Genomic DNA, 27213 nt, shown 5'->3' with positions numbered 1-27213 from the left:
AGCAACTTGTGTCTGCAGTTAAAAAGTGGTATAATTACCAGTACTTACAACACATTAGTTCCGATTCCAGACTGAATTTTGTTGTATCCTGTCTAGTTGTTGAGTATGGGTTGCCTAGGAAATCTCCTTCTCGGATCGCTAGACAACAGTTCAAGCAAATCGTATTAGAGAGTTTTATTACGAAATGAATCAATGACAATACTTAACTCTGACGATAACACAGAAGTGTTGCAAACAAAGGGCGACATGCAAGGAAGAAATCTCTTCAGTATACACAATTCCTAAGTCACTGGTCTTGATATGACTAATCTCTGCTGTAGAAATGGCCGTGACAAGTTGTGAGTGGCGCTCATGTTCTCTTCCCCTGAAGGCCGCAGCTATCACGTTGTGGTCCTAGACAGAGGTCGGTCAGCGTGCTATTGGGTGACGTCTTCTCCACAGCCCTGTCTGCTCTATCGTTCCCGACCGGCGTGCCGACGCTCGACTTTACGCCATAACATTCCTCCCCCCAAAACGACAGACCGTCGTCGTATAAGGAGCGCGACAACGACAGGGAAGGCAGGAGAGTGGATGCAGCGATGAACTGGAAACTGTGGTTGCAGCGGACGTCAGGCTTCCAGTTGCAGCCCGCCATCTGGCCTGCGTTCAGGTCCCCCGGAGAACGCACAGAAGGGCACGCATCCAACTCCTGAGACCCATAACCAGGTGGAGAAGCTGCAAGCTGCTGCGGCGTTGGCGGGTCCAGCTCCTTGGGTAGGACGAGAGGAGGAGGCGACGCCTCCGTCTGCACGGGGTCGTCCTGTGGTGTTGTGATGACACCCTTTGACAGGTGTTGTGGCCACACCGCCCTCTGGATCTGTGGTGAATCTGGGCGAAGAGATACACAAGTATCACTGTGCACATTACAGTGGCGAATTTGATCCTGATGTCGGCGCTGCAATTCGTCTGGGCCTGAAATGAGATACACGCAAGCACCAAGTCGACGAACGATCTCGCCTCGCGCCCACCATCTGCGTCCATACTTTGACGCCGGATATTGAGGATGGTGGAGCAGGTGGAGCAGTGTCCGCCAGCGATGGTCCATCTTGTGGATGCGAACGATAGGAGGTGAGAAACTGTTTCTATAAGCGTATACCACAAGCAACCAAAAAGATCCCACAAAATCTATGTGCACACGTTGCCATGGTGATTGCGACTTAGGCCAAGAAGAGAATTTTTATGGTGAAGCGGACCGAATTTCCCCACATGCGTGACGCTGTTCTATTTGGCTGTCCATACCCTTCCGAGTACAGTCTCGACGTGCTATTTCGTAATCATCCCCAGTGTCAGTCCACTATCATTTTGAACAAGAATCACCCCTCGCTTTATAGCGAGGCTATGCCGACGTGCAAAGTATTGTCGCGCTACGGACTTCTTAATGCTATACTACGAGCGAGGCAAAATTTTGCGACTGTAGTTTAGCAGAATCTCCAAATCTGAATCAGCTTCCGTGCCCTGTGCAATTTTCCTGTTGTTCAGAGGCAAAGGTTGAAGCAATTCTGAATCCTGTCCAACGATGTGACAACAAAATGCTGCAGAAGCGTCAAAGTCTGTATCAGGGTCCATCGTAAGACGTGAAAGTACGTCCGCATTACCATGTTGATCTGTCATTAGATTTACATTCTCGTACTGATATTGAGACAACAACAAAGCCCATCATTGCAATTTTTGGCCAGTAGGTACAACGACTGCAAAGGCTTGTGATACGTTACTAAGTAGAATTTCATGTCATACAAATAGTGGTGGAATTTGCTGACACCATGCACAATAGCCGGTGCCCCTCTCTCTGTTCGTGAATAATTGCATTGAGTTCTTCAGATGTACGACCTGCTACAACAATATCGTCTAAATAGTTTGAACAGTTTGGCACTTGAGCAGTCAGCTGTTCCTAATAACAATGGAGAACATCATGTGTGGAAGCACTACCATTAGGCAAACGCAAATATTCAAACAAGCCCAAATGAGTATTCACTATACACACTTTTCGAGATTCTTCATCGATCGTTATTTGAAGACGCGCATCACACAAATCAATTTTTGAAGAGTAGCGACCAGCGCCTAATCTATCAAAGAGATCCTCTGAGCGAGGTAAGGAGTAAGTATGAATCACAGTTTGTGGGTTGCCCATGCATTTGAAGTCGAAGCAGAGGCGAATGCGACCTGAAAGTTTGGAAGAAAAACCAATGGGAACAATAGCTCCGCTAGCTTGCAAAAAAAAAAAAAAAATGGTTCAAATGGCTCTGAGCACTATGGGACTCAACTGCTGAGGTCATTAGTCCCCTATAACTTAGAACTAGTTAAACCTAACTAACCTAAGGACATCACAAACATGCATGCCCGAGGCAGGATTCGAACATGCGACCGTAGCGGCCTTGCGGTTCCAGACTGCAGCTCCTTTAACCGCACGGCCACTTCGTCCAGGTCGCTAGCTTGCAATTCTTTATTTCCACGGCTATTTCGTCCAGTAATGCAATAGGAACAGTTGTAGCCTGGTAAAATTTCGGTTGAGCAGAGAAATTCATAGTAGACCAATATGTGGAACAAAACTGTTAGCCTTGCCTAAACGTTCAGAAAAGAGTTAAGGGAATTCTTTTAGCAAACTAGCTACACTGTCTTTAGCATTGAATGCATTGACTGCCAGCACATTGTACTGAATTTGAAAGCCAAAGAAATCAAATGAATCAAGGCCAAATAAGTTCTCACAATCGCATGATTGTAGCACACTGAAAGTTAAAGTTCGCGAATGTGAGCGATACATGACAGGCAAAGTACATTTTCTGAGAACAGGAATGTCTTGTCTGCTATAAGCCATCAGGTACATGCTAGGTTTATACAGTATGAAACGTCCCCTTTTGAACAATTATATAAGACTGTGCTTATCCTGACACACAATATTTTTAGCGCAACGCAATCTGACATTCAATAATCCCTACAAAAGAATGGCCCTGACTAACATTAACCTATACCTTTCACAAATCACTTACCTCACAAAAATCTTCGTTACTCGAACTACTGCAATACAGTGAGCGCCACTACTGCCAGCTAAATAAAAGATTCAAACTACTGAAGGCACTAACTACAGATAGGCATAGTTAGCAAATGAAAGATTTTGATAGAGAACAAACAATGTATTTACCTTAATAGTGTTCAAAGGTCATAATATATATAGCAGTTCATGACATCCAGTCTTACAAATGTATTGTCTCTATCCAGATCATCCGCTCTCAAATATCTGCAATCTCACTTCCCCACATCCACCACTACTGGGGGCTCACCTCCAATTGCGCAACGCTACGCGTTGTTAACATCCAGCTGTCCAACACTACAATGGCGAGTATTCCAACAATGCCAACCAGCCACAGACTGCACACAGCACAGCCAGTGATTTTCATACAGAGCGCTACGTGGCGTTACCAATAAGAAAACCTAAACAACCTACATACAACAGGCGTGGGGAACCTAAAAATTACGATTCAGCGATGTTACTGAGATACTTGTGTACAACTGAAATTTCACATGTTTTCCACTAATGTGCAAATGAACAATAAGTTTTCCCACAAACTTTTTGTGCCCACTGAAGAAACTGCACTGAAGAAACTATTCGCTTGCTAGTTATGCTGATGCCTCCAGCAGGCTTTGACTAGACTGCATTGATTACATGGGCCTTGTGACTACAGTTTCGTTTATGTTTGTTCTGTTGCATACATACGGATTGTGCATGACCTTTCTTTCCCAAGCATAACACTGTGCTTGTCTAGACAGGCAGTCTTGGCGTTTGTGAGTAGCACCAAGGGCATGACTTAACTCTGTTTACAGCATTTCTTCATTATAAATGGACATGTTACATCGCCAGGATTCAAAAAATCGGCAGGCAAGGTAGAGTTCGTGTTATTGTGGCTATCAATTGTCTGATAACTCACCAGACGTCCTTCGGTGAAGCGCACACAATCGTGTCTTCCTCTATGTCTATCAGGTCGCAATTCTTGCGTGTTGGCGAATTTCTCAGATGGATTTCATGTTTAGCTGTGGTTGCTACTTTCCTGTTTACCGCCCTGTGCTAGTGGTTTGCACAGTTGTTGGTACGGGAGGGCTGCTGATATTTATCCAAATGACCTTCTAGCTGTAGTGCAGCTCTTTTGTACAGTCACATTTCAGCTTTTGCTTCCCAATAAATTCCACAAATATGTTTCTAACTTCTACCATATTCGATGGGCGAACTCTGTTTCGAGTATACCTGAGTTCAAATGAAAATTGTGCACAATGATAAAAGCCATTGGGGATGTGCTCTACATCTAGGGTTGGATTCAAGACAGTCGGAGTAATTTCGTCTGGTAAGTGGGACGTGAGGATCGTGGGTGTCTTCTTCCATAGCATCGGTGAGATTTTATCCCCCAGGTTTCCAGCGGAAACGGTCAATATGTCAAACTTTACCTTGAAAATGTTACCAAGAGTTACAAAATGACCCAAAGCTGTGACAAATATTGCTGCTGTTTCACGTTTTACGGGTAAAACCTGTGCCACACATTTGACTTCAGAGACCATGTACATATCTGCAGAGTCTGGCTTTTGGATGTCGTCGAGTCTTCTCGCGCTATGTTCTCCGATGCTAGCTGGAACGCTGTGAAGGAATTTCCTAGAGTTTGCTGCAGTAGCACGATTGATATCAGACCTGTAGTCAATATCCTAAATTTGCGTATGGGCAACCACATTTAGGTCTCGTCTGTTTTGCAAAAATATTCCGTAACCCACGTTCATGATGCATGATTTTATGTTGATTAGCTTCGCACTTGATGCAAGTTCAAATTTGCTGATGACCTCCAATACCTTCTCCCAGTCGCTTTCGCCAGTGATCATAAGACCCACATCACCTGCTATGTAAAGGGTACAGAAAATTATGTGGCAGATGCATTCTCTCAATGCTATTGATGAGGTAGCCAAGGAATGCAATGAAGATGGAACTTTACGAAATAATTACGTGAAGTAAGTTTCAGGCAAAAAATAAAACTGAACAAATTTACAAAAACATGAGATACCACCAAAATGAGAATTCGACTTCTGTGGAAGTAAATTTTGATAACATTCAGTATTCCCAGATTAAGAAACATTCTAAAATTCTTAAAAATATCTTTTATATTAGGAATGAGTTCATTACTGACGAATGGAGGGTGTGTTGGTCTAGCCAGTTTGATACAGATGCCAGATTATTTTCGCTTAGTGTTGGACCACAGTGAGCCAATGTACCGTCTAGATAACCTGGCTAATGTTATAGTGATTGCCAATAGTGCGAGTAGAAAGGTCACTGAATGTATTAGGTCTTGTGACATCTGCCAGAGAGCTAAGCTGAGCAGTGCTGCAGTTAACATCTCGCTAACAGGAGCTCATCATTATGGCTAATATTCTTTGAGTTTTGCGGCCAAAGGAGGTTAAGAGCGTTATTTATGGGCCTTGGGTGCTGTATTTGGTGATACTAATATCATGGCTTGCTTTTTGGACCTGTAAAAATAAAATTCCGACGCCAAGGTCTGCAGCAGAGTGAGGCCAACGGTACTGCTATGACTGCATCGCCGCCATGTTAACAGCCGCTGCAAATTATGCCACCAGTGCCACCTGCCTTCGACGAAATTGTTATATTTGGCAGTCTGTAAATGGGCCAAGTATTTGTGAAATTTGGTTGATTCTAACAATAATCATGGTGCTGCTAAAAGCTCCACCTCACACCCATGATTATCCCAAATTAAAAACCAATTGGGTGTGTCCTAACTTATTACAGAGACTTATTTGGCAGCTGTAAAAATAGTTGTGATTGCTTTCTAATTTGTGGAGTTATGGTGTTGATAGTTCAGTTTTTTTATTTTGAGAAATATTCCATTTCCAGTGCATTTTTAAATCTATCTGCTGTCATTTCCTTAAATAATTTGCCTTCCTGACCAGCTGCCCAAAAATATTAAAGTTGTTAATTAAAAGATAAATAATATGTCTTTGAAGTCAAAAAAGATTATTAATTGTTGCATTTATGCACTTTGATCAGAATTACGAAGTTTTATCACTGTTCATTTCACGAGACAGTGTCTGAACTTGATTTTAATGTTGTGTTGGCATTTGCACAGCCAAATATATTTTGAGTATGTTAAAAGACTGCTTATCAATGCACATTTGTTATTTAGAGAGCTACGTTTTTGTTGTGCTTCACTTAATAAATATAGATGAGAATACTTACCATTTCCCATACATACATGTGAAGTTTTGTTAATAAGCATGGTCCTTCAAACCACAAAAGTTTAAGGGCCCTCATGTTGTAGGCTAATTAGTTAATGAAGCAAAGTAAAGGCTCCTTCAGAGCCAATGCAGTTTGATTTGCATTCTGTTCAATTGCTTCAGACTGAGCTTAAGGAATAAATACTTTCTGTGTTAGCTGTTCTAATTCAAGTTGGTTAATGCACAGGCATATAGAGCCGGTACTAAGTAATGATGTTATAGATTATGACTTTAAGACCCCTTCATTTAAATCAGAATCATTTAGTACTGCTATTAGTTTCACGTGTGTTGGTGATTGATTCTATGAACTGCTGCATCTAGTTCATTTAAGGTACATGTTTTTGAGAGGCATGTGTTACTGTTTGCTATCTCATTAGCCATTTGTTTGTCTGACTTCCAAGTTATTACTGCATTTATCTGCAAGGTTTTGGTTACTGTGTTGCACTGTGAACAGATATAAAGAAAGAATTTGTGTGTGTGTGTGTGTGTGTGTGTGTGTGTGTGTGTGTGTGTCTCAAGGAAGGTTGGGTTAGCCTTAGGAACAGCCTTCTGCTTTATTATATTGTTTGATACCAGAATGCCCAATTAGGCTGGTGACCAATATTAGTACATAATGTTACTACTTGCTTTTGTGCTGGGAGAACGTCTATTCCTGACCCACCTATTTACTGTTGGTTATACTACACTGGTGTGTGTCTGAAAAGAATCCCAGCCTGATTGTTCTGTTCTCATTAGGTTACTTCACAGCCACAACTTTCTCAAAAATTCCTCACAGATGTTTAACGTTAGCATCGATCGCCATTTAAGGTCGTCGGTGTTACTGTTACAAGCGCTCCCTGTGGAGGAGCCGTCCTGCATCATTCCGCCACATGTTCTCGATCGTGGACTTGCTGCAAGGCTATACCTTGTACTCTGTGACATTTGCATGACTGCTTCTGTGTCTCAGCGTTTTCGGCTCTTAGGGAGGGAGGCGGAGGTATAACTGGTAAAGACGTTTCTAGCTGGAGTACATCACAACCAGACACACCTTCCGAAATCAGGTATTGAATTGTAAAGTGTACCAAGGAACAGATTTGCAGTCAGATCAAAATTTAGTTATGATGAGGAGTGAAGTGAATTTTAAGAGAATTGTCTCCGAAAATGTCAGCAACGAAAGTTTGGCAGATAAATGTAGGTACAAGGAGAGGAACTCTGAAGAAATATTTGTAACAGTATAATGAGAAGGAAAGTTGGCAGTCACCATATGGTGGAGATGCTGAGTTGTTGACAGGCACAACAAAAAGACTCTCACAATTGAAGCTTTCGTCCACAGGCCTTCATCAACAATAGATACGCGCATGCACGCGCACACACACACACACACACACACACACACACACACACACACACGCACACACGGGCAAACGTAATTTACACACATGACTGCTGTCTCAGGCAACTGAAATCGTTTGAACTGTTTGACGAAAAGGAAAAGACAAGGCAGGAATACAGCATTATGGGTTACTAAGAAATGAAATCAGTAGAAATTTGAGGGACGTAAAAGCAGAATGACTGCACGAAGAATTAGAAGAAATGAACGTAGGAAGCACACTTTCGGCACATGAGAAAGTCGGAACAACCTTCAGTGAAACTAAATGCACAAGTGTCAACAAGAGTTCGAAAGGAATTCCTCTGTTAAACGTGCAGGGGAAAACAGATGGCAGAAAACGAAAACTGATGGCAGAAAACGGTACGTTAGAGACCTCTATGAGTGGGAGGAACTATCTGAAGACATAAGAAAAAATGAAAGCTTAATTGGAAAACGTGGGGGACTGACCGTTAGAGTCACATTTTAACACCGCTACAGAAAAGTCGCATACAAACAAGCCAAAATGGTCAGTTAATGTTCCTTCGGAACTTACATGACCATTGGGGAACATGGCAATCAGATGAGTATTCACATTGGTCTTTATAATCCGTGAGACAGGAGTTATAACAATGGACTTGCGGAAAAGGATAATCCAAACATTCTGGAAGCGCGCAAGGCCAAATTACTGACAAGAATGGTAACAACGCACAAGAGAATGGAAGACAAAGCTGAGGACCTGTTTGAGTACGCTAAATTTGGAGCAAAGGATTCAGGGCGGCCGAGCTGACCTTCGACTTGACAGAGGAAGAAATGAATAAGAAAAATCAAGAGATCTTTATTGGATTTGTAAATCTTTAAATGACGACCGACAATGTGAAACAGTGAAAATGTACGAATTTTTTCTTTAAAAATAGATATGAGACAAAGGGAGAAGCAGGTAACATAATATGTACAATAATCAACAAGGACTGGTACGCTGATGAAAGATGGTGAAAGACGGGGATGCAGGTAGTCTCCACAGATGTTCAGACTGAGCACTGAAGGATGGATGGTGGAATTGAAGAAACTTCCAGGAATTTCATTTAAATTGAAAGTGAATAGGACTATGTTGGTAAAATGCACTGGTGAAATTCTTTGTTCACTGGAAGTGAGAAGGAGTTGGTGAATGTAATGAACAGTGCAATGTGCACCGAATTAGGATTAATGAACAGAAGAAAGAGGAAAGTATTGAGAAGTGGCAGAAATAACATTGGTGGCAAAGTTTACTTCAGAATTAAGAACCGCAAAGTATATGAATTACATTTATTTTAATTCTTCTAACCATGAAGCCATTTCACGCTAAGGGACAAAGCATGGTTGTTGTATGGAGTAAAGTAGCATAGAAAAACAGGAATTTCCTCACAAAACAAAGTTACTAATACCAAAGATGCTTTAATTTGTGGAAGACAAATCTGAATGTACGATTGCAGCACAGTAGTGCATGAAAATGACTCGTGGAGTACAGGAAAAACAGGACGGGAATTGGGGAATTCTAAATGCGGTGCTTTAGGAGGAGGTTGAAATTAGGTGAACTTATAACAGAGGAACTCTGGAACGTCTGTGCTGAATAGGTGAGGACAGCGATATGCGGAAAACTGTGACAAGTACAAGCATCGGGGTAACAGGTTATATGTAAAGGCATCAGGGAATAACTGCCATGGTGCTAGAGGTAGCTGGAGAGTGTAGGAGTGTAGGAGAGTGTTGGGCAAGACAGAGACAGGAATGCGTACCACAAATGATTGCGGACTTTGGCGTAACAGCCAGTGCCAGTAACCACACATATGCGAAGCAAAAGCTCTGTCCGCTGTAGATGATGTTTCTGTCAGTTTGAGCAACAGGTTTAGAGCGCCGTGAGCACCAAAATTACAGAGGGGCCATCAAGGTGGTCCACACACTGACAAGTTGAGGCTCGGCTGACGTTTGCTTCTGTTTGGTGCTTGGCGAGTATATTTCTTTCTACTAGCAGAAATGTCATGGCAAATTATTGGGTTCTTTCTCCTCTCTCAATCCTGCCAAGCACCCGAAATGGTCTCATAAACGTATGTTTGCCTGACCCCTACTAGACCATTCCAATACATCTCTGGTGATGCAGCGTGTTTCACATTCAGTGCACTCGTAGTCTCTCCCTGCGACTAGATTTTCTGTGTATGGCATTGTCTGAATTATTGTTGGCATCGGTTTGCTGATTTTGATCAGATTAATCACTGAACTGTTGACAATAAATCACTATTTCCCCTACCAACCTGTTCTTAATTAACCCCTCTCTCATGATACTACGACCTGATCCTGTGGATACCACCCTATTATTCATCTGACTGTACGTTCTAATTTTATTTCCACTTCACTTTGATGAAAACTAAATTTAGACTGAGAATTTACGCTTTAATGAGGGAACTCACCCCATGTGAGAGACAGCAATAAGAGACTGGCTGGATGCGCCGGCATTGGTGGTGGCGGTGGGCCTACACACACAAACACAAACACACACACAAACCCAGAACACACGCTGACAACAAGAGTAGCTGTCCAGATAGTATAAACGACTTGGCAGTGACAATCACATCAAGTTGTACCATGCAAGTGGGTTGTGGCTATTTGTATGTAGCCCACAGAACGTAACTGTGTTGCAGTTAGTCTGCTCCCTTTTCTATATTGTCTTTTACTATACATAGTAAACGTCCTAGGATTGGGTGGATACCAATCCATGATGTGTGGCACCTGAAACCAAATAGTATGGAGCAAACAATGTGCTTCAGGTACAGGCATTTGTATGAGTGTCTATCTTTATAACTGTTATAATAGTAACAGATAGTAAAATGGTAAGGACAAGTGACATTTCGAAACTTCGAAAAGTATCACATTAACACATCGAACGACTAAGAAAATTTCTTATTCAACAACAAGTTTTGAAATGTATATGATCTCTGGGACATCATATCCAGGACAAATTTCAAGACATTTGGCCCAACATGTGCTGTCATTACTGAATTGTCCTCTGTGGGATTTGCTCATCAGTACAATGAAAATGGTACGCAGAGCAGCACCTTCATGAGGGAAACGAACTACTGGATGACGCCATAGGAGGAGAAATGAAAGTCGATTTGGGAAACATTAGTCATTAGGCCCAGAGAATAGCAGAGGAATAACAAAGCTGTGGAAGACTAGCATAAAAACCAAGCAGAATGGTTAAATAACATTCCTTTGGAACTTATATGATGCTTGCAGAAGGTTGCAATGAAACGACTGTTCAACTTCATCTGTACTATCTCTGACATTAGAGATAAACCAGCAGCCTTCCCAAAAAATATCATCTGCACACTTGAGATGCGAGGAAGGACCGGTGAATGCAAAAGCTTTTGCACAATGAGCTAAACAGCTAATGAATTCGAATTTCGGGCAAGATTAATATGTAGAAGAACGGAAGGAAAAACTGAGGATCAGTTAGAGAACGAAAAGATTGTATTTAACAAAGGTAAAGGGTTCAGAAAGGTAGATCTGATCTTGCATTTGATAAGGGAAGCAAGGCGTAAGGATTATCAATGGAACCTTCATTGGATTAGCCCACCTTCAAAAAGATTGACAATGTAAAATAGTGTGGCACGTGAAATTCTAAAAATACAAATTTTTAGACGACAGGAAGACTATATACGTAACTGAATATACAATAATCAACAAGGAACAGTAAAAAATTTAAAAAAGTAATATGACTTAAAAGTGGAAATACAGGGATTCAGTTAGTCTCCCCAGTTATTCAAACTTAACATTAAGGAATCGTTTTTGGAACTGAATAAACTTCACAGGAATTAAATTAAAACTGAGGGAGAAGGTATTGCATTAATAAAATTCACTGGTGATATTACCACGTTCACCAAAAGTGAAGAAGAATTACCAGAGCTGTTGAATGCAGTGAACAGTTGGATGAGCACAGAATTGTGATTTAAACAAAGAAAGATGAACCAAAGATAGACCTTGATCTGGTGACGAAATATGTGAGAATGTGCATTCGGAGCACAGTATTGTATGAAAGTTAATCATGGGGTATGGGAGATACATGAAGAGAAGAGAACTGGAGCATTCAAAATGGGGATGTTGAGAATAAGGTGAACTGAATAAAGGAACTGCAGAAGTTCTCTGCAGGATCTATGATACTGGCAGGACATGGAAAACTGTGAAAAGAAGGGACTGCATAATAGGATACATGTGTAGACATCAGGAAATAAATGCCATGAAAGCAGTAGAGAGTAAAACCTGTAGAGGGGGACAATGATTGGATTACATCCAACAAATAACTGAAAACTTTGGTTGCAAATACTGCTCTGGGGTAAAGAGGCTGCCCCTGCACCCCTCTTCCCAGCAATAAATGATGTGATCTCAGCACTCTAAATGTGTTGACAGAGAGAAATGTGATCTACTGCAGGCTGAGTTTCTGTTTATCATGCCTGTTGTTACTTTTTTTACTATAGTTTTAGGGCACAAAACACCTAACGTCACAACCGCCCATTCTGTGGCTCAGTGAAGGGTAAAAACAGGAATATAAATCAGCAGCAATGGGAGAAAAACTGGAGGAGGGGCACTGAAAACGGAAAGAAATCTTAGAAAAGTGCTATTGAAGAGGGAATGTTTTCCCCGAAACGAGCTTCAAAAGAAGAATCTCATCTCACTAACACTTATAAACGCAAGGACGCCATCAGCTGAGCGTGCATCATCTTCTAAAAGGGGAGAATATCAGGCGACAGCTGTGAACAGGCGTATAGCGGATTAAAATAGGGGCACTCAAGTAAATGGTGTCTCTTGAGAGCAGTGGGGACAGAGCAGGGGAGAGTCGCCACTTAGAAACATGTCGATGGCTAAAAAGACAGTGATGGAGTCTAGTTTTAAAATATTCTCCTCCCGACAACGAGGCCGGGATGATGATGTCCAAGCACAGGGAAGAAGGTTTGTGTCCCGATATTTATTATCCAGATGTACAGAACAATGTGTGTGTGTGTGTGTGTGTGTGTGTGTGTGTGTGTGTGTGTGTGTGTGCCAGAAAAGAGCAACACGATGACATAACACGTTCTGTATATCGGCAAAGGGAACAATGCGAACAGTGGGCCGAGGAAGAGAGACAGCAGCCTTTGCTTCTGTATCGGCTCCCTCGTTTCCACACATACCAACATGCCCTAGGATCCAGAAGAATGCCACAGGCTGTAAGAATAACTTTCGTAACATGAGTGACCTGATCGTCAATGCTAGAAAATTTATGGTTATCAAATGTTGCTAGAGAGGAGAAAAGTGTCCAATGGGCTTGGGAAAACTTCCAGCGCCTTAGGCACATAGATGGCACTTGTGGCTGTCATCGAAGGACACATGGAAAATGGTCACTCAAGCATGTGTCAGCAGCGAACCATTCAAGTTCAAAATGAGAGTAGGTTGACGTGGAGGCAGACAAAAATGTGGGTTCCTCAGTGCTGAGGCAAACAAGAATCGCTTGGTAGAAGAGGTCAATCAATAGGGAGCATCTCGGATAAGGACACAGAGATCCCCAAAGTGGCTGGTCAGCTTTGAAGTCCCTTACCAGTAAGTAGGGAGGTGGGGACTGACCAAGGAGATGAAGCACATCGGGGATTGTCACTGCTGGGGACGCTGAGATGTATATGGTACAAACAGAGAAGGGAAAGATGTACAGTGCCAGCGCCAGCTTGGAAGGAAGTGTAAGTGAATTGGATGATCCTGGATAGCATCATAAGTCCCCTGTGTGCCAGAACACCAGCAACAGAGAGGAATCAAACCAGACTGATTGGAAATGAGTGAAGACATATTGCAAAAGGATAATTGACATATGGTGGAAGAAAAAAGGAAAAATCTCACTATGGTAGCCGTAAGGTCAGCGACCACTGAGTGCTGGTGGCCAATGAGATGGAATGGCATTTAGTCAGAGGCAGAAGATCCTGACCCATATATTGTTTGGGAGTAGCTCTTGCCGCCACTAATCAGGTTGTTGATCGGCCACCAGCTTTGCATCTCTGAGAACACAGAAGATGGCAGAGGGCGGATACCGCTGGGTGGCGCTATAGAAGAGACATGCCATGGCAGAGGAACTGTGTTACTTACTAGCCTACTTTGAAGCAGGATTTTGAGATGAAGGAGTAGTAGATGATTGTGAGGTCTGGCTACATAAAAAATCTTCGAGTAGGCTCTTTTTGGTAGTCCAGGCGTCCGATTTTGGGGCCCATGATTTAGTAGGAGCCGATGAAGGTTAAGCCCTAGAGTCAGCAGATGATAGTGGGGAGGTGGGCGATCTTTGGGCTGGTCCATATGACGACCGTGGCGCTAAAGGTGAGATCGCAAGTCTGCATGGCTACCTCCTTAGTAGGTGGAGGAGAGGTGTGGACAGTGCTATATTTACCCTCTGAGAGAACAATGAGCTTACTACTGACGAATAACACTCCTTCACTCAGGTTTCCTAAATAATTCGTTCATTTTTAAAAATAGGACGGTCTCTAGAAGAAGCAGCGTGGTGGCCCATACAGATGATGCAATGAGGGGATAGTGGTGGACAATCACCCTCAAGGGCATCTCTACCACAGGTAACACATTTGGCCATATTGGAACATGACTGGCTGGAACGATTAAACCTCTGATACTGACAGAAACGCGTAGGATTGGGGATGTAAGGGCGAACTGAAATTATCTCATATCCTGCTTCAATGTTCAATGGAAGATGAACTCTGTCAAACGTCAAGAAGAGAGTGAGGGTTGGTACCAATTCCTTCTCAATCCATTTCATTACTCAATGTACGGCCATTACTCCCTGATCACACAGGTAATTTTGAATGTTCTCATTTGATAATCCATCGAGTGATCTTGTATAAACCACACTGTGGCTTGACTTTAAAGCATGGTGAGCTTCCACCCAGACAGGGAAGGCCTGCAACAGTGTAGTTCGAAGCAATTTTTTGCCTGTTTCTAATAACAAGGCGCCACTTCGTAACTGGAACCAAGACTACAAGATCTGCAGTTGTGTCGACACCTTTCTGAAAAATGAAAGTCTTTACTGTTAAGAAGTCTTGACCATCAGACCGAGAAACAACTAGGAACTTTGGCACTGATTGAAGAATTTTCTGTGGCTGAGAGTCATCTAGCTTTCTCTTGTGGACAGAAATCGTAGAAGTAGAAGAAACAATTGCGGAAATATCCCCCACGATTACTGGCGTCTCCGATGACGTGCTCCTTCCTAGTGGGGGCCCTCTCTGAGGGCACTTCCGCCGTAATGATTGTCCACACCTCAGTTCACAGCTCCCAAGAAACGGACGGAGGGAACAATCGGCAAGTTTGGAAGGTACCAGCTCAAGTAATCACCCCTCCCTGGGTTTGGCCTTTACCAGGTGGTACGTATGTGTCTTACTTGTCTACCCGAGGTGGGGAATTACGCGTCACCCCGTCACTGGCTACGTATGAGAACGCGTGGGTTTGTCTTCAGACGCACAGGGAGGAAAGAAAGAAAAAGGGATGAACAAAGATAAGGAAAGAAAGCAAAATTTCTCAAACGCCGCAGCGGAGAAGGTAAAGGGAAGAATCATCGAAAGAGAAGGATAAAGTAAGGACAGATACTTTACATTATAGAGAAGAGAAAAGAGAAACCACTTCATTCGTTCAAAAGTGTCAGTCTCCGGATGTAGGCGCAAAACATACAACAAAGAGAGGGAGAAGGTGAAGGGTAGTGGTGAGGGGGGGGATGGGGTGGGGGGAGGAATGGGGACTGGAAGGGACATGAAAAGGGAAGGTACGCAGACTGGAAAGGAAAGAGAGGTGCACGAGCTCGGGGTTCGCTGCTTGCCACGAATGTATCCATAAAAGAGTTGTTGACCCCCTGGGGGGGCTGTGGTTGCTTAGACTACCTGTTATACAGTGGTGCAATCAACGTGGTCCAGATCCTGAAGAGGTTAGGCAGTACAGACCTTCTCCTCTGACTATTGCTTTTGTTTTGATTCTTGAATAGTTTAATTCTTGTCACTAGCACAAATTTAATCAAGAACTCTAGGATTATTTCTCCTTTCTCATTTCTACCAACGCCCCTAAATTGTCTCAAATCTACATTTACTCTTCTGCCTACTACAGCATTCCTACACCCCATAATTTTTAAATGTTTACATCCTTTTAAATACAGTGTTACAGCTCTCATACTCCCTTTGACTAGATTTTCTGCGTGTGACGTTGGCTTACACGTCTGAGTTAATGTTGGTTGCTTTACTGATTGTGATGTGAGTAAATCACTGAAATGTTCACAACAGATCACTCTTTTCCCTAGCAACGTATTACTATGTTATTTCTCTTATGATACAAGTGCCTCATTCTGTGGATACCATCCCATTATTCATCTTCCTTTACGTTTCACCTTGCTGATCCTCTTTTAATCTAGAATGAGCCCTTACATTTCATTTTTTTTGTTTTTGCACCTTTCCACAATGTAGAGCTAATGTGTAAGGGGGGGGGGGTGTTACTCACCACATGATGGCAGGGACAGTGGCTTCTTCAGGCGGAGGACACGTGGGCAGTGCGGCCGCAGCAGGTGTCTGGCGGGGTGCGCCGCCAGTGGTGGCAGTGGTGGTGGTGGTGGTGGTGCTGCTGGCGGTGGCGTTGGGCCTCAGCTGCGTAGCGGCTGGTGCGCTGCAATACAGAGAGAGGCAGAGTGTGAGCTGGCTGGCGTGTCCTCGTGGGGACCTGGGGGTGGCTCACTATAGCCAGCACTGCTGAGGGACCGTCCACACACTGGCAACCGGCGTACGACACTTGCCGAACACGGGGATAGCGCTCTACTTAATAAAAACGAATTACCAGTAAGCTAATAACAATCAGTCGCACCATCTGAGCTCCCCACATCAGTCACTCACAGCACCATCCAACAGGTAGTTCAAACCCAGGTGCAGCCAGAAGGTACATACAACGGCCAACACTTGCACAAAACGTAATTACAGAATTACTGGACAGGTCACTTCAGGTACCATCACCCTCAAAAGTATCCAAACGGACAGAATTCCACTGCACCTAATTTGTAGGCACACACACAGTGTTACTGTCTTGCAGTCCCTCTGATCTCTCTTTGGTACAGGCATTTCACTCTACAAAATGGTTACTATAGGCACCACTTGAAAAAACGGATCTGCAACAATGTGAGTCCACAATCAGACTATCACGATAATGTAAATATTACGGAACATTTTGTAATTGGAAGAGTCTTCAACGCTTCTAAACTCTATTTATTTAAATAAATGACATTTTAGGAACTAAGTTTAAACTTGAAATAACACGACGAAAACTTTTGTACTAGTCTAGCATCCACAACAATCGAGCAACTGTTGTCTCTCTTAACTAAGTATGAAAGCTCTTAAATATTGTATCAGTCAAGGGTAAGCCTGTGTGTGCATGTTGAAATGACGTAGCATAAAGTTTTTTTTTCGTTCAGGATTGAACCCATAATCTAATAGGATTGTTAACTAAGCACAATAATACGTTACATATGAAATATTTCTCTGGTAGCGAGATGACAATCTGAAATGCTGAGACAAAGAATTTTGTTCCTTTCCCGGGATTTGAATCCAACACCTATCATTGTTTTCTAGCCACAAATACACGATAAACATCTGCTTAGTTCACCAGTAGCGAGATGTGCACATGTCTAAGTGGAAATAACGTACGTAAAGTTCTGTGTGGGGTGGGAATCTAAGCCTGCACACAGCATCGTTCTTGACTGCACACAAGCAGACGTTGATTAACGAATTATTTCGCCAGCTGCTAGGAGTGACATGTTTTAATCTGAAATGATGGCTTGAAAAGTTTTGTTTGTGACGGAGTCCAAATCAACACCAACCGTCGTCGCTGACGAGACACGCAGAGGCGATAAAAATCATAATTACTTTTCTCCTTTAGTTTGACGTGCACATACTACAATTTCAAATGACACAATGAAAATCTTCGCAGCCGACCACGATTACAACAGATGGTAATTACTACGTACATACCCCTAGGAAGCATTTCTTAGCTCAAAAGACCTTCATTACACCAGATGCGTACTGTTACATTCTGAGGGCTCACATTAGCCTTTCATTGTACTTTTTTTCTCAGGACCAACATTTTCTTTTTATATTTCGTGTAACGTTTTCGAATGCATGAACTACAATCCTTACAACCTTCAAAAATACAATTCATCACTTGAAGAAGAATTTACAGATTCAAATAAAAAATTACAATTGATAAATATATTGCAACCTGTATGAGAACACATCAAACAAAATCTCTACGACCTTATGCGTGGATCTTCTTGTTTCAGTTATTTATTCCTCTTTAGGCTGCATGCATCAATGTAGTACGCTACACGAGAAAAAACTTTTGCACTTTCTTACGCAATTGCATGATACCTTTTTCTAGGCCTCCTTCCACACACCTACAGTCTTTGATATATTTTTCAACGTGGAATCTATCTGGAGGGATCATCTGTACTATGTAAACTACATTTATTGAAGACAAGCCTCGTCTTTGCTAAGATCGATGGTGTTAATAATAACAGAAGAAATTATAGTAATGAATGACATCTTCAAAAAACTAATTTATTGGATAAACGAAGCTGCTTAGTAAGTTAATACCACCTCACACCGAAAAATAAATTGCTTCTGAAAATATAATAAGGGAAAGACAGTTCCAGAAGAACAATGGACCCATTCTCAGAACACAATATTGACTGTCTGTGATTGACTTCCTTATAAACCAAATGCATCTCTTCTCTTAGTAAAATTATAAGCCTCTAGCACAAAAATTAAACACTAGACAATAATTAACTGCCCTTGATACAATTACACAGTACTGCGGTTGTAAATATGACAACAATATCTAGAGAACGTTCTGGAATTTGATTGATTCTTGTCGCTGAGTTTACTTTGTATGATCCAGTGCTGGTGTAATCATAAACTCTTATAAAGTCACAGCTGTTCAGATGGGAGACAACACTTCCTGCAGAAATTTCCGCTTCTTACGATAATGCCAGTAGTGCAGCTGACCGTTATGTTGTTTTATTTCAGCGATTACAAAATCAAGGCGAAAGCACACACTGAGTAGCTGAGGAAATTAGTGAACATCGATATGGATTAACAAGGAAAAGAATGAATGCTCATCCAATGAGGAGCATCATTTGTTAACTGCAGAGCAATGGTACAGCACTGAGAGTAGTTCAGTGGTCTGTTGAAATGACTCTAGCTTCATATGCATAAGGTGTGTGTTCGAGTCACCGATCAGCCAAACACTTAACACGTACAAACAGGCCCTCTTCAGCTCTGGTAACTTCTCTCATACGACTTAAGGTTGCACTTTTCTTCCTAACCTACAATAAACACGACGTGCCTTCACTACCTACTGGAGGAGAGTCGGTGTAGGTTGGGCCATGACAGAGGCAGAAGTCCAGCAAGTGGAAGCTCACCATTAACCTTCCTTATACCAGAAATTTTATTTCATTACTGAACCAGTTGTCATGTAAAGTGACAGGGGACGTGTTCCTGAGATGTTGAAAACGTTGGTACTGACCTGGGAGTCCAACTCAGACATCCCTTTGCCATGTCTTACACTTTTCGGACAAAACAGTTCCATCGTTTTGTGTTGTTCCCAACATACCAAAGTCATCCAGGTTTCAATTAAAAGCACGGGTAAGGTTTTAAACAGTGGTCGGGTACAGAAATTGCTATTGGGTGATTTCAGGTTGTGGCATTTGCACTGAAAATCATAGGTGAAAAGCAACTATGTTTTTTAATATTTCTGCATGCAATGTCAACAACAGCGATTGATGCGGGTTTCGACTCTCAATCAGGCACAGAACTTTTTATCATATCATTTCATATTTATAAATTACACTCCTAGTTACAGGTGAAAAACTATTTCACAGTGAACACCTCTTCGTGTGACGTCAGTTCATTCAAAATGGTTCAAATGGCTCTGAGCACTATGGGACTTAACATCTATGGTCATCAGTCCCCTAGAACTTAGAACTACTTAAATCTAACGAACCTAAGGACATCACACACATCCATGCCCGAGGCAGGATTCGAACCTTCGACCGTAGCGGTCACGCGGTTCCAGACCGAAACGCCTAGAACCGCGCGGCCACACCGACCGGCACCTCAGTTCGTGATGGCATGTACAGTGTTCAGTGTCCCAGTCGGCACAGAACTTTTCCTCGCCTAATTTCTAGGTCAGACAGGAGCATATCTCGCTAGTGGTGAAGTAAACCGACATCGTACATCTATACGTGGCTAGGAAACAACGATGATATGTGCTGGGTTCGAAATGCAGTAAGGCAACACTTTGTTGTGTAATCATTTCAGTTTCATCATCTGTCTAGTGCCGAAAAATTTCGATTCGTACCATTTTATTGTGCTCCATTCACAATCCCTGCCCAAAACAAAACTTCACGCAACAAAATGTTTGAACATTCACACACGCTGGTACATGTAGTTGAAATGATTGTCAAGATCTATCGCGGTTATTTAGCAGAGACAGTAGTGCCTGGACTGGAGTCCTGGATCCCAGTCCAGTACAAATGCATGTCGTTTGAAGCTGAATCTTGCCTTTTTCTAATGTCATCTATTGTGATCAACTTGAGTTTACAAGCATTGAGGACTGTCACCTCTAGTTACAGATTTCCTGTTATTTACGGTATTGTGGTATTGGTTTTCATATGGATAATAGCCGTGAAGGGCAGTTTTCTCCAGTGGCCTCTTGTAGTAATAATTTTGTATAGTGAAATGACTGTGTCGGAAAGAGAGCAGACAAACTGCAAGACAGTTATGTTATGTGGTTGCGTACAAACCAAGTGGAACGCAGTTCAGGTCATTCGGCTGCTCTGAGAATGATAAAACATCCATTTCAATTGGACAGGCACGACACTCTTCTGGTTGTGAAAGAAATTTTAATGTAATTAACGTGACACTTCGATCATCAGACAGCGTTGAAAGCATGTTTTAAAGACTGGCAGATAGTGAAATGGTCGAAAAGATGTTTCAAGCTGAGTGTGAGAAGGAATTCAATACATCAGGCGGTGCAGGAGGGTGAAAATCATGATTTAACGACAGAAAGAGGCTGTGGCAGTGTGAAATTGACCTGTTATAATAGTATTATCACATAAACCTAAATGTCATCCAAGAAATACAGTTGACAGAAAAGTAAGTGTTTTTCAAGCGAGCATCCTCTCTTTGTAAGCACACATGAAAAAATGAGGCAGTTAAAGGAAGCTGTGTCATTCTCCAGTCATGGAAAAACAAACACCGTGTGTGTGATGATATTGTTGTCTGTCAGTTGTGCTGGGGACTTGCTACGGAAATAAAAGGAAGTTTGTCCTCCACATACAGTAGACATGAATGGTAAATTCCATGGTAAACTGACGTCTAGAAGGCCTGCATGGAAACAAGGGGAGGAGGATGAACATGGGATAATGAGCCATGGCAAAACGAAAAATATAAAAGCACTGTATCAATACACTGGGTGAAGTAAAAATAATTCTTCCTGTATGCGGTTTGATGTCTCTTATTTTAATTACTATTAAAATCGTAGGCACCTGTGGTGTATAAAATTTGAGCGTGATGCTAAGTATAATTTTTGAGGGAGAGCGGGAGGGGGAGAGGCGAGGAAGGGAATCAGACAGTAAAAGACGGTTGCAACCCGAAAACTGAACATTGTATGTGTGTCAAACTGACACCCAATAGTGTTTGAAGTATGAGGCAGTGACCTGGGTGAAGATCACGAATTACGCCAAGGACTTAACATACATCAAGATAATTTGTAAAATGTACACAAAGATTACTGTTAGTAAAAAGATTACCATTAATAAAAACTTTCTCAAACTTAAGGGCTCGTGTCATTTCCCAAAGCGTGCAGGACAAGTCTGGAGTAATGTAGAGAAATATATTTACGTGTGCTATTTTAAATTTTTTTCAAGAATGTAAACAGCAATTGTAATATGTTCGTTGTTTCAAACCAGAATTTTCATATTGATCTTTATTGAATAAAAGAGAAACACACTAAATGATTTACAATACAGGCTATAAGTTTGTTAAAATTGGTTCAGGGAATGCATATAGTGTCACCTCAGACAACGTTTCCAGTATGTCAAACAGCACATAAAACATTAAGTAAATATTAAAATTTCGTTGAAAAATAAATGACGATTTATCAGTGTATATGGCTATTACACTTATACAGACATACGTAACTGTAAGATGGTGCAGGAAAAAAAAAAAGAAATTTTGGTCTCGGAGACTTTTAATGTTCTGACTATCAAAGGTGGAATAGCAACAACAATAGGTAGGATAGATAATGCCATAGGACGTGCCACAGTAGGACGAAAGTGTGTGGTACTCATTGGGTGGCTATAGTAAAACCATAGAGCAATAGAGACAGGCAGACAAGGGTGGGATACCTGTTAATCGAAGACGCAGTAGACCATCTTATTCTGTGTGGCACAGAGGGGAATATATCCAAGTACTGCTCGAGCTTTATATAACGGGTGAGCAGAGAGGAGAACGAAATGAGGTGGGAAGACTCAGTTTTGCGGGACCAGCCGGAGCCGCCGCGAGTCCTGGCTTGTGGTGCAGTCTGGTGGTCTCAGGCTGCGAGAGGTGTGAGCAGCCATACACTGGAGCACCGATGATTCCTCCACCTGGTTTTCATCTTCCATACAAGCCCTGACAGCGACCCATTATTCTTTCATATAACGTGCCCTTAGAGCAATTCAAAATCTTCCGTGTACTGTTTCGATTTAGTGAGAACAAAGAATTATGTTGAGAAAGTTACTGACATTAGGCTTGCACGTAGAAAAAAAAGTGACACACAACTATGCAAAAGACTGAGGTATGAATAGCGATTACTCTAACAGTCTGCTTTACTACACAAAGAAAATTCTGCAGATCAACATGAGCAATTGAAAACTGTGAAGATGTTGCCACCCTCCTCGGACGGTTCTGCAGTACGCTACCTTGCTCGTGGTGTCCGTCGTAAGTGACCTACTTGTCGTCGTCTTTATGCAGCGTGACACTATTCAAAGGTGTCTCACTGTCGTCAGCCGCAGAGGCAACTAAACAACTTTAAACGTTGCTGTATGTGAACAGGCTCACAGCAACCCGTACAGGCTCCCGCCCGCAGACTACACACACCACTGTGTCTGAGCCTTTGCTGGGCAGTACAGCTTTGCGTCCACAGAAGACTGGCTCATGCTGTACTCACACAGTGGACGTACCCCTTGTTCTGACACTTTACTCCAAAACCTAAAGAACCACTTTTCATATACATGTAGTTTAACAGAGTAATGTCTACAAACTGACCGTCACCACCGAGCAGCCCTTACAGCGAACTATCGATACTTCTACGAGTGAGAGGCAGACTTGTCTCGAGCGACAGTCGATAAATGTGGTCCATCACCTGTCAGTTCCAGCACCGTCATATCCTGGCTGTGTCAGACTGATGACACTGGTGAACAGCTGCGTACCTTTAATAATCCCATTTTCAAGAGTTACCTTTTCTTTCATCACATTTTATTTTCAAGACAAGCTCCAGAAGCGATAGATGCCTCATTTCCATAACTTTTTCTACAGCGGGATCTTACTTGGTCTGGAAAGCGTTTGAAATCGAGTTCTATCAAAATACTAAAAAGGTTGTAAAGAAGTATAGTCCTACTGTATTCGACGAGATAATCTTTCTTTCTTCCGTTATTCAAGAAAACAACATTGTTTTATGACTGGAATCTGTATCATTCGTCACTTAACAAGGAGTTGTGCATGTAGCCTTGCAGAAGTTGTTTCACACAAGGGATCAACCATCTACTATAACCAGGAGGGCTTTTCTGGGAACATTGTCTTTGGGAAGCAGGCCTACTCAGCCTGCAACTCATTCTCAGCACTTCTCAAATAGTGGAAAGGGACAGCACCCAAATACCAAGCACAGCACAACATGTCAGAGCCAGCTGTAGACAATATCCTCTCCCTTCAACTAACACGTATACTGTCATTTTGTAGATGAAGTCACGGTACCTCCGCATTGCAAATGGTACTGATACCAGCAGATAACGCTCCTTGTTACAGTTTCTCAACTAACAAGTCTAATTTTCGCTGAAGATGTTCTCAGAAAATTGGTTCAAATGGCTGTAAGCACTATGGAACAACATCTGAGGTCGATGTCCCCTGGACTTAGAACTAAGTAAATCTAACTAACCTGAGAACATCACACACATCCATTCCCGAGGCAGGATTCGAACCTGCGACCATAGCAGCACTGAAGAGCCTAGAACCGCTCAGCCACCGCGGCCGCCTAAGAACTTCTCAGTTACTGCTTATATTGACTGTGTAGACTGTGTACATTAGATGCCCAGACTCGTTTGAATCAGACAGGAAATAACTTTATTGAGTTTACTTCGCTTCACTAATAACAGTCGCTGAAGAATCCGTTTTAAAAACAGCAATTCGAAACAGTTCTGTAGAAGTCACGAATTAACATGGGCCTGGTGGGAGAAATGAACGTGAAAGGTTGTCTGTATACTTTTGTGTGTTATATAGGTGTGTGAGAAAACTGTCCCTCGATCTCGAAAGAAACATTTCTATTTCTATTCATAGAAAGAAGATTGACTTAAAAAAGGAAAAGTTACTGAACATTTTTGATAGTTGTCCATCAAGCGCAAATAGTAAATTTATTTCCATAAAAAGGTGTATCCACATTTTGGGAAACACACTTTGGCTAAAAAAAAATGTGCGGGACTGGTGGTGTTTACACTGACACACACACACACACACACACACACACACACACACACGCACACACACTGCACGCTGTCGTCACACTGTTCCAGCGATAGCCGAGTCCCTCCAGACTGGAGGACAGGGGGCGCCACACATTCAGACAGACGTCGCCACTGGTGGCCACGCCCATAACACAGCCAAAAGTGTCCACACATGACTGTTTAGACGTCGACAGACGCGTACAACGGGGGAGGAGATACGACCAAGACTGGAACACTGCCAGACAAGCGTCACATCATTAGCGTACAACAAGGTATAAAGTTGTCAACGAGCAGATTTCAAAAATGGCTCCGAGCTCTATGGGACTTAACATCTGAAGTCATCAGTCCCCTAGAACTCAGAACTACTTAAACATAACTAACCTAAGGACATCACACACATCCATGCCCAAGGCAAGATTCGAACCTGCGACCGTAGCGGTCGCGCGGTTCCAGACTGTAGCGCCTAGAACCGCTCGGCCACTCCGGGCGGCCGAGCAGATTTGTTGAGTTACATGAGCAACTGGCAATTTGAGGCGGAATGATAAGTACCTTATGTTGGTAGTTTTGCGAACTTGAATAGAGTAAAATTGTAAACGAACATGTGTAAATCTTACCAACGCAACCAAACGTCGACCTTGTAACCGCCTTCTACAGCTGCAGACAAAACAGAATCTGAGGAGCAAATGTTAATTCACTTGTCTGCTAAGACGTAACAGTCTCCTGAAAACAATAACAGACGAAACTTCGAATGGGAAAAGAAGCAGAGTAACAACGCAGCTGAAATACCTCATTGAATTATGAAAGATGCCAGTTGCAACTGTACAGCAGAAGTGAAGGGACCAGAGACGTGGGGACTGGAGATCCACTACCAGGCGCGATTAGAGTGCACACTAACACACACACACACACACACACACACACACACACACACACCGTTAGCGTTGAATCAATGTTGCTTCCATCCTAACCAATTTCACTCCATGTTTACCACATGCGTAGCTTACATAACACCAAAAAGTGACAAACATAGCAAATGCTTTCTATCTCAGTGTCAGATCACTCGTTCCTCAACACACTCATACAGAACTCGCAAACCTGCGACTGATGAGAGTTTTCTGACTCAGTATCTCAGAGTTTCCAGTGACGTGTTATGCCTGCTCAGGAACACTACTGCGGTAACGCAGGACTGACTTCATCGACTGGATGTCAAAATGTTTTCATTCGTATACTGAATGTAAATTAGCACGGGACCTTGCCGTTTAATGTCTTCTTGCACATATTTATAGTTCCAAGTGACTTCTGTCACACAGACAACACACAGAAACGAAAGTAGTTCTGACAGATTACTAGCAGGTGTTATACCAGTTTATAACTTTGTAGTCCAGCTCGTGTGACTTCCTTCACAGAGCCAAAGTCATGCTGTCTGAGGAGTTTGTTTGTCTTCGACCCTTTCTTTTTTTCTCCACTTGTACAATTAACGCTTCGATTTAGGATAGCGGTTACACCGAGACAAGCGGGTATTTACCGAGCGAGGTGGCGCAGTGGTTAGCACACTGGACTCGCATTCGGGAGGACGACGGTTTAATCCCGTCTCCAGCCATCCTGATTTACGTTTTCCGTGATTTCCCTAAATCGTTTCAGGCCAATCCCGGGATGGTTCCCTTGAAAGGGTACGGCCGATTTCCTTCCCAATCCTTCCCTCACCCGAGCTTGCGTTCCGTCTCTAATGACCTCGTTGTCGACGGGACATTAAACACTAACCACCACCACCAAGCTGGTATTTGAAACACTGGAAGGTTTGCAACTGAGTAAACTGACGGACCGTGAATACTCTTGTCGTTTTGGTCTTACGTTTGTACTGTTCTGCAGTGTGACTCATTCTGCAGTCCAGAAGTGGTGCGTGGAGAACTGAGGTTGTGGGTTCGTCAACAAAGTCAAACATTTTACAGTGGCGGCGGCGAGAAACTGGTCTGTTGTTGGGAGAAACGTTTTCGTCGCAAGAGTGGCTATGTTGATTAACAGATGCGTAGACATGAAGGATAAAAATGTAGGTAAAGTTTGATATATTTAAAGAGCTTTAATTTACTTTCCCATTGGCTATTATGCCTTTTATTAAAATATTAATAATCACAATGCCCTGAGTATTATTCCAGTTTATTTGCAGTGTGACATACATAATAGAAAAAACTAAAAAGATTGCATGTAGAGACTCGATCCCAGGAACCTCGGATTAAAGCTCTAGTGCACCAACTGCTTGCTGGGAGCTGTGCTGACACAGATAACTCATTCCTCGTCCGACCCGCGGCAAAAAACCTAACGTCTGCTAAGCGCTTGGTCTTCTGGAGCCCCCATTTACGTCATTTTGATTTCTGGCCGAGCCCTGCATAGACTATAAATTGGGAGAGAATCAGTGTCGACCAGCAAGTGAGCTGCCCTTGTGTGTGTAAAGTAATATACAGACCTCTGTTCGACAGGCAGAATAATTTCTGGAGGCAAAAATGCAAACGATCTGAAATTATTCAACCTTACACTTTCCCAAATTTCCTCATTTATGTACGCATCTGGCACCTCTTGGAATATAAGGGAGATCATTTTCTGCATTGAAGAGCAACCCAGCAGGCGGATGCAGGAGCTAAGTGACGAACATTTGGATCATCATTTATTTGTCATATTGCTTTTAGTGGCGGCAGTCTCTGAAGAGATGCCTGGCACACGTTTGATGCAGCTCTTTCCATTTGAGCAGAGG

The 27213-nt window shown here is 42.5% G+C and overlaps 1 protein-coding gene across 1 annotated transcript; it reads right to left on the bottom strand.

Moving 5' to 3' along the window:
• Positions 1–159: 159 nt before the first annotated feature.
• Positions 160–23138, bottom strand: LOC124553260 (proline-rich protein 36-like). Its single transcript, XM_047127146.1, has 3 exons — positions 23117–23138; positions 16169–16306; positions 160–867 (listed from the first exon to the last, which is right to left on the bottom strand). Exons 1-3 carry the CDS (start codon positions 23136–23138, stop codon positions 350–352), a joined length of 678 nt encoding a protein of 225 aa, XP_046983102.1. The 3' UTR covers positions 160–349.
• Between the last annotated feature and the right edge of the window lie 4075 nt (positions 23139–27213).

Source organism: Schistocerca americana, chromosome 11, assembly GCF_021461395.2.
Source record: "Schistocerca americana isolate TAMUIC-IGC-003095 chromosome 11, iqSchAmer2.1, whole genome shotgun sequence".
NCBI lineage: Eukaryota > Metazoa > Arthropoda > Insecta > Orthoptera > Acrididae > Schistocerca > Schistocerca americana.
Note: the sequence above shows the minus strand (reverse complement) of the source record. Positions and strands in the feature narration are given on the sequence as shown.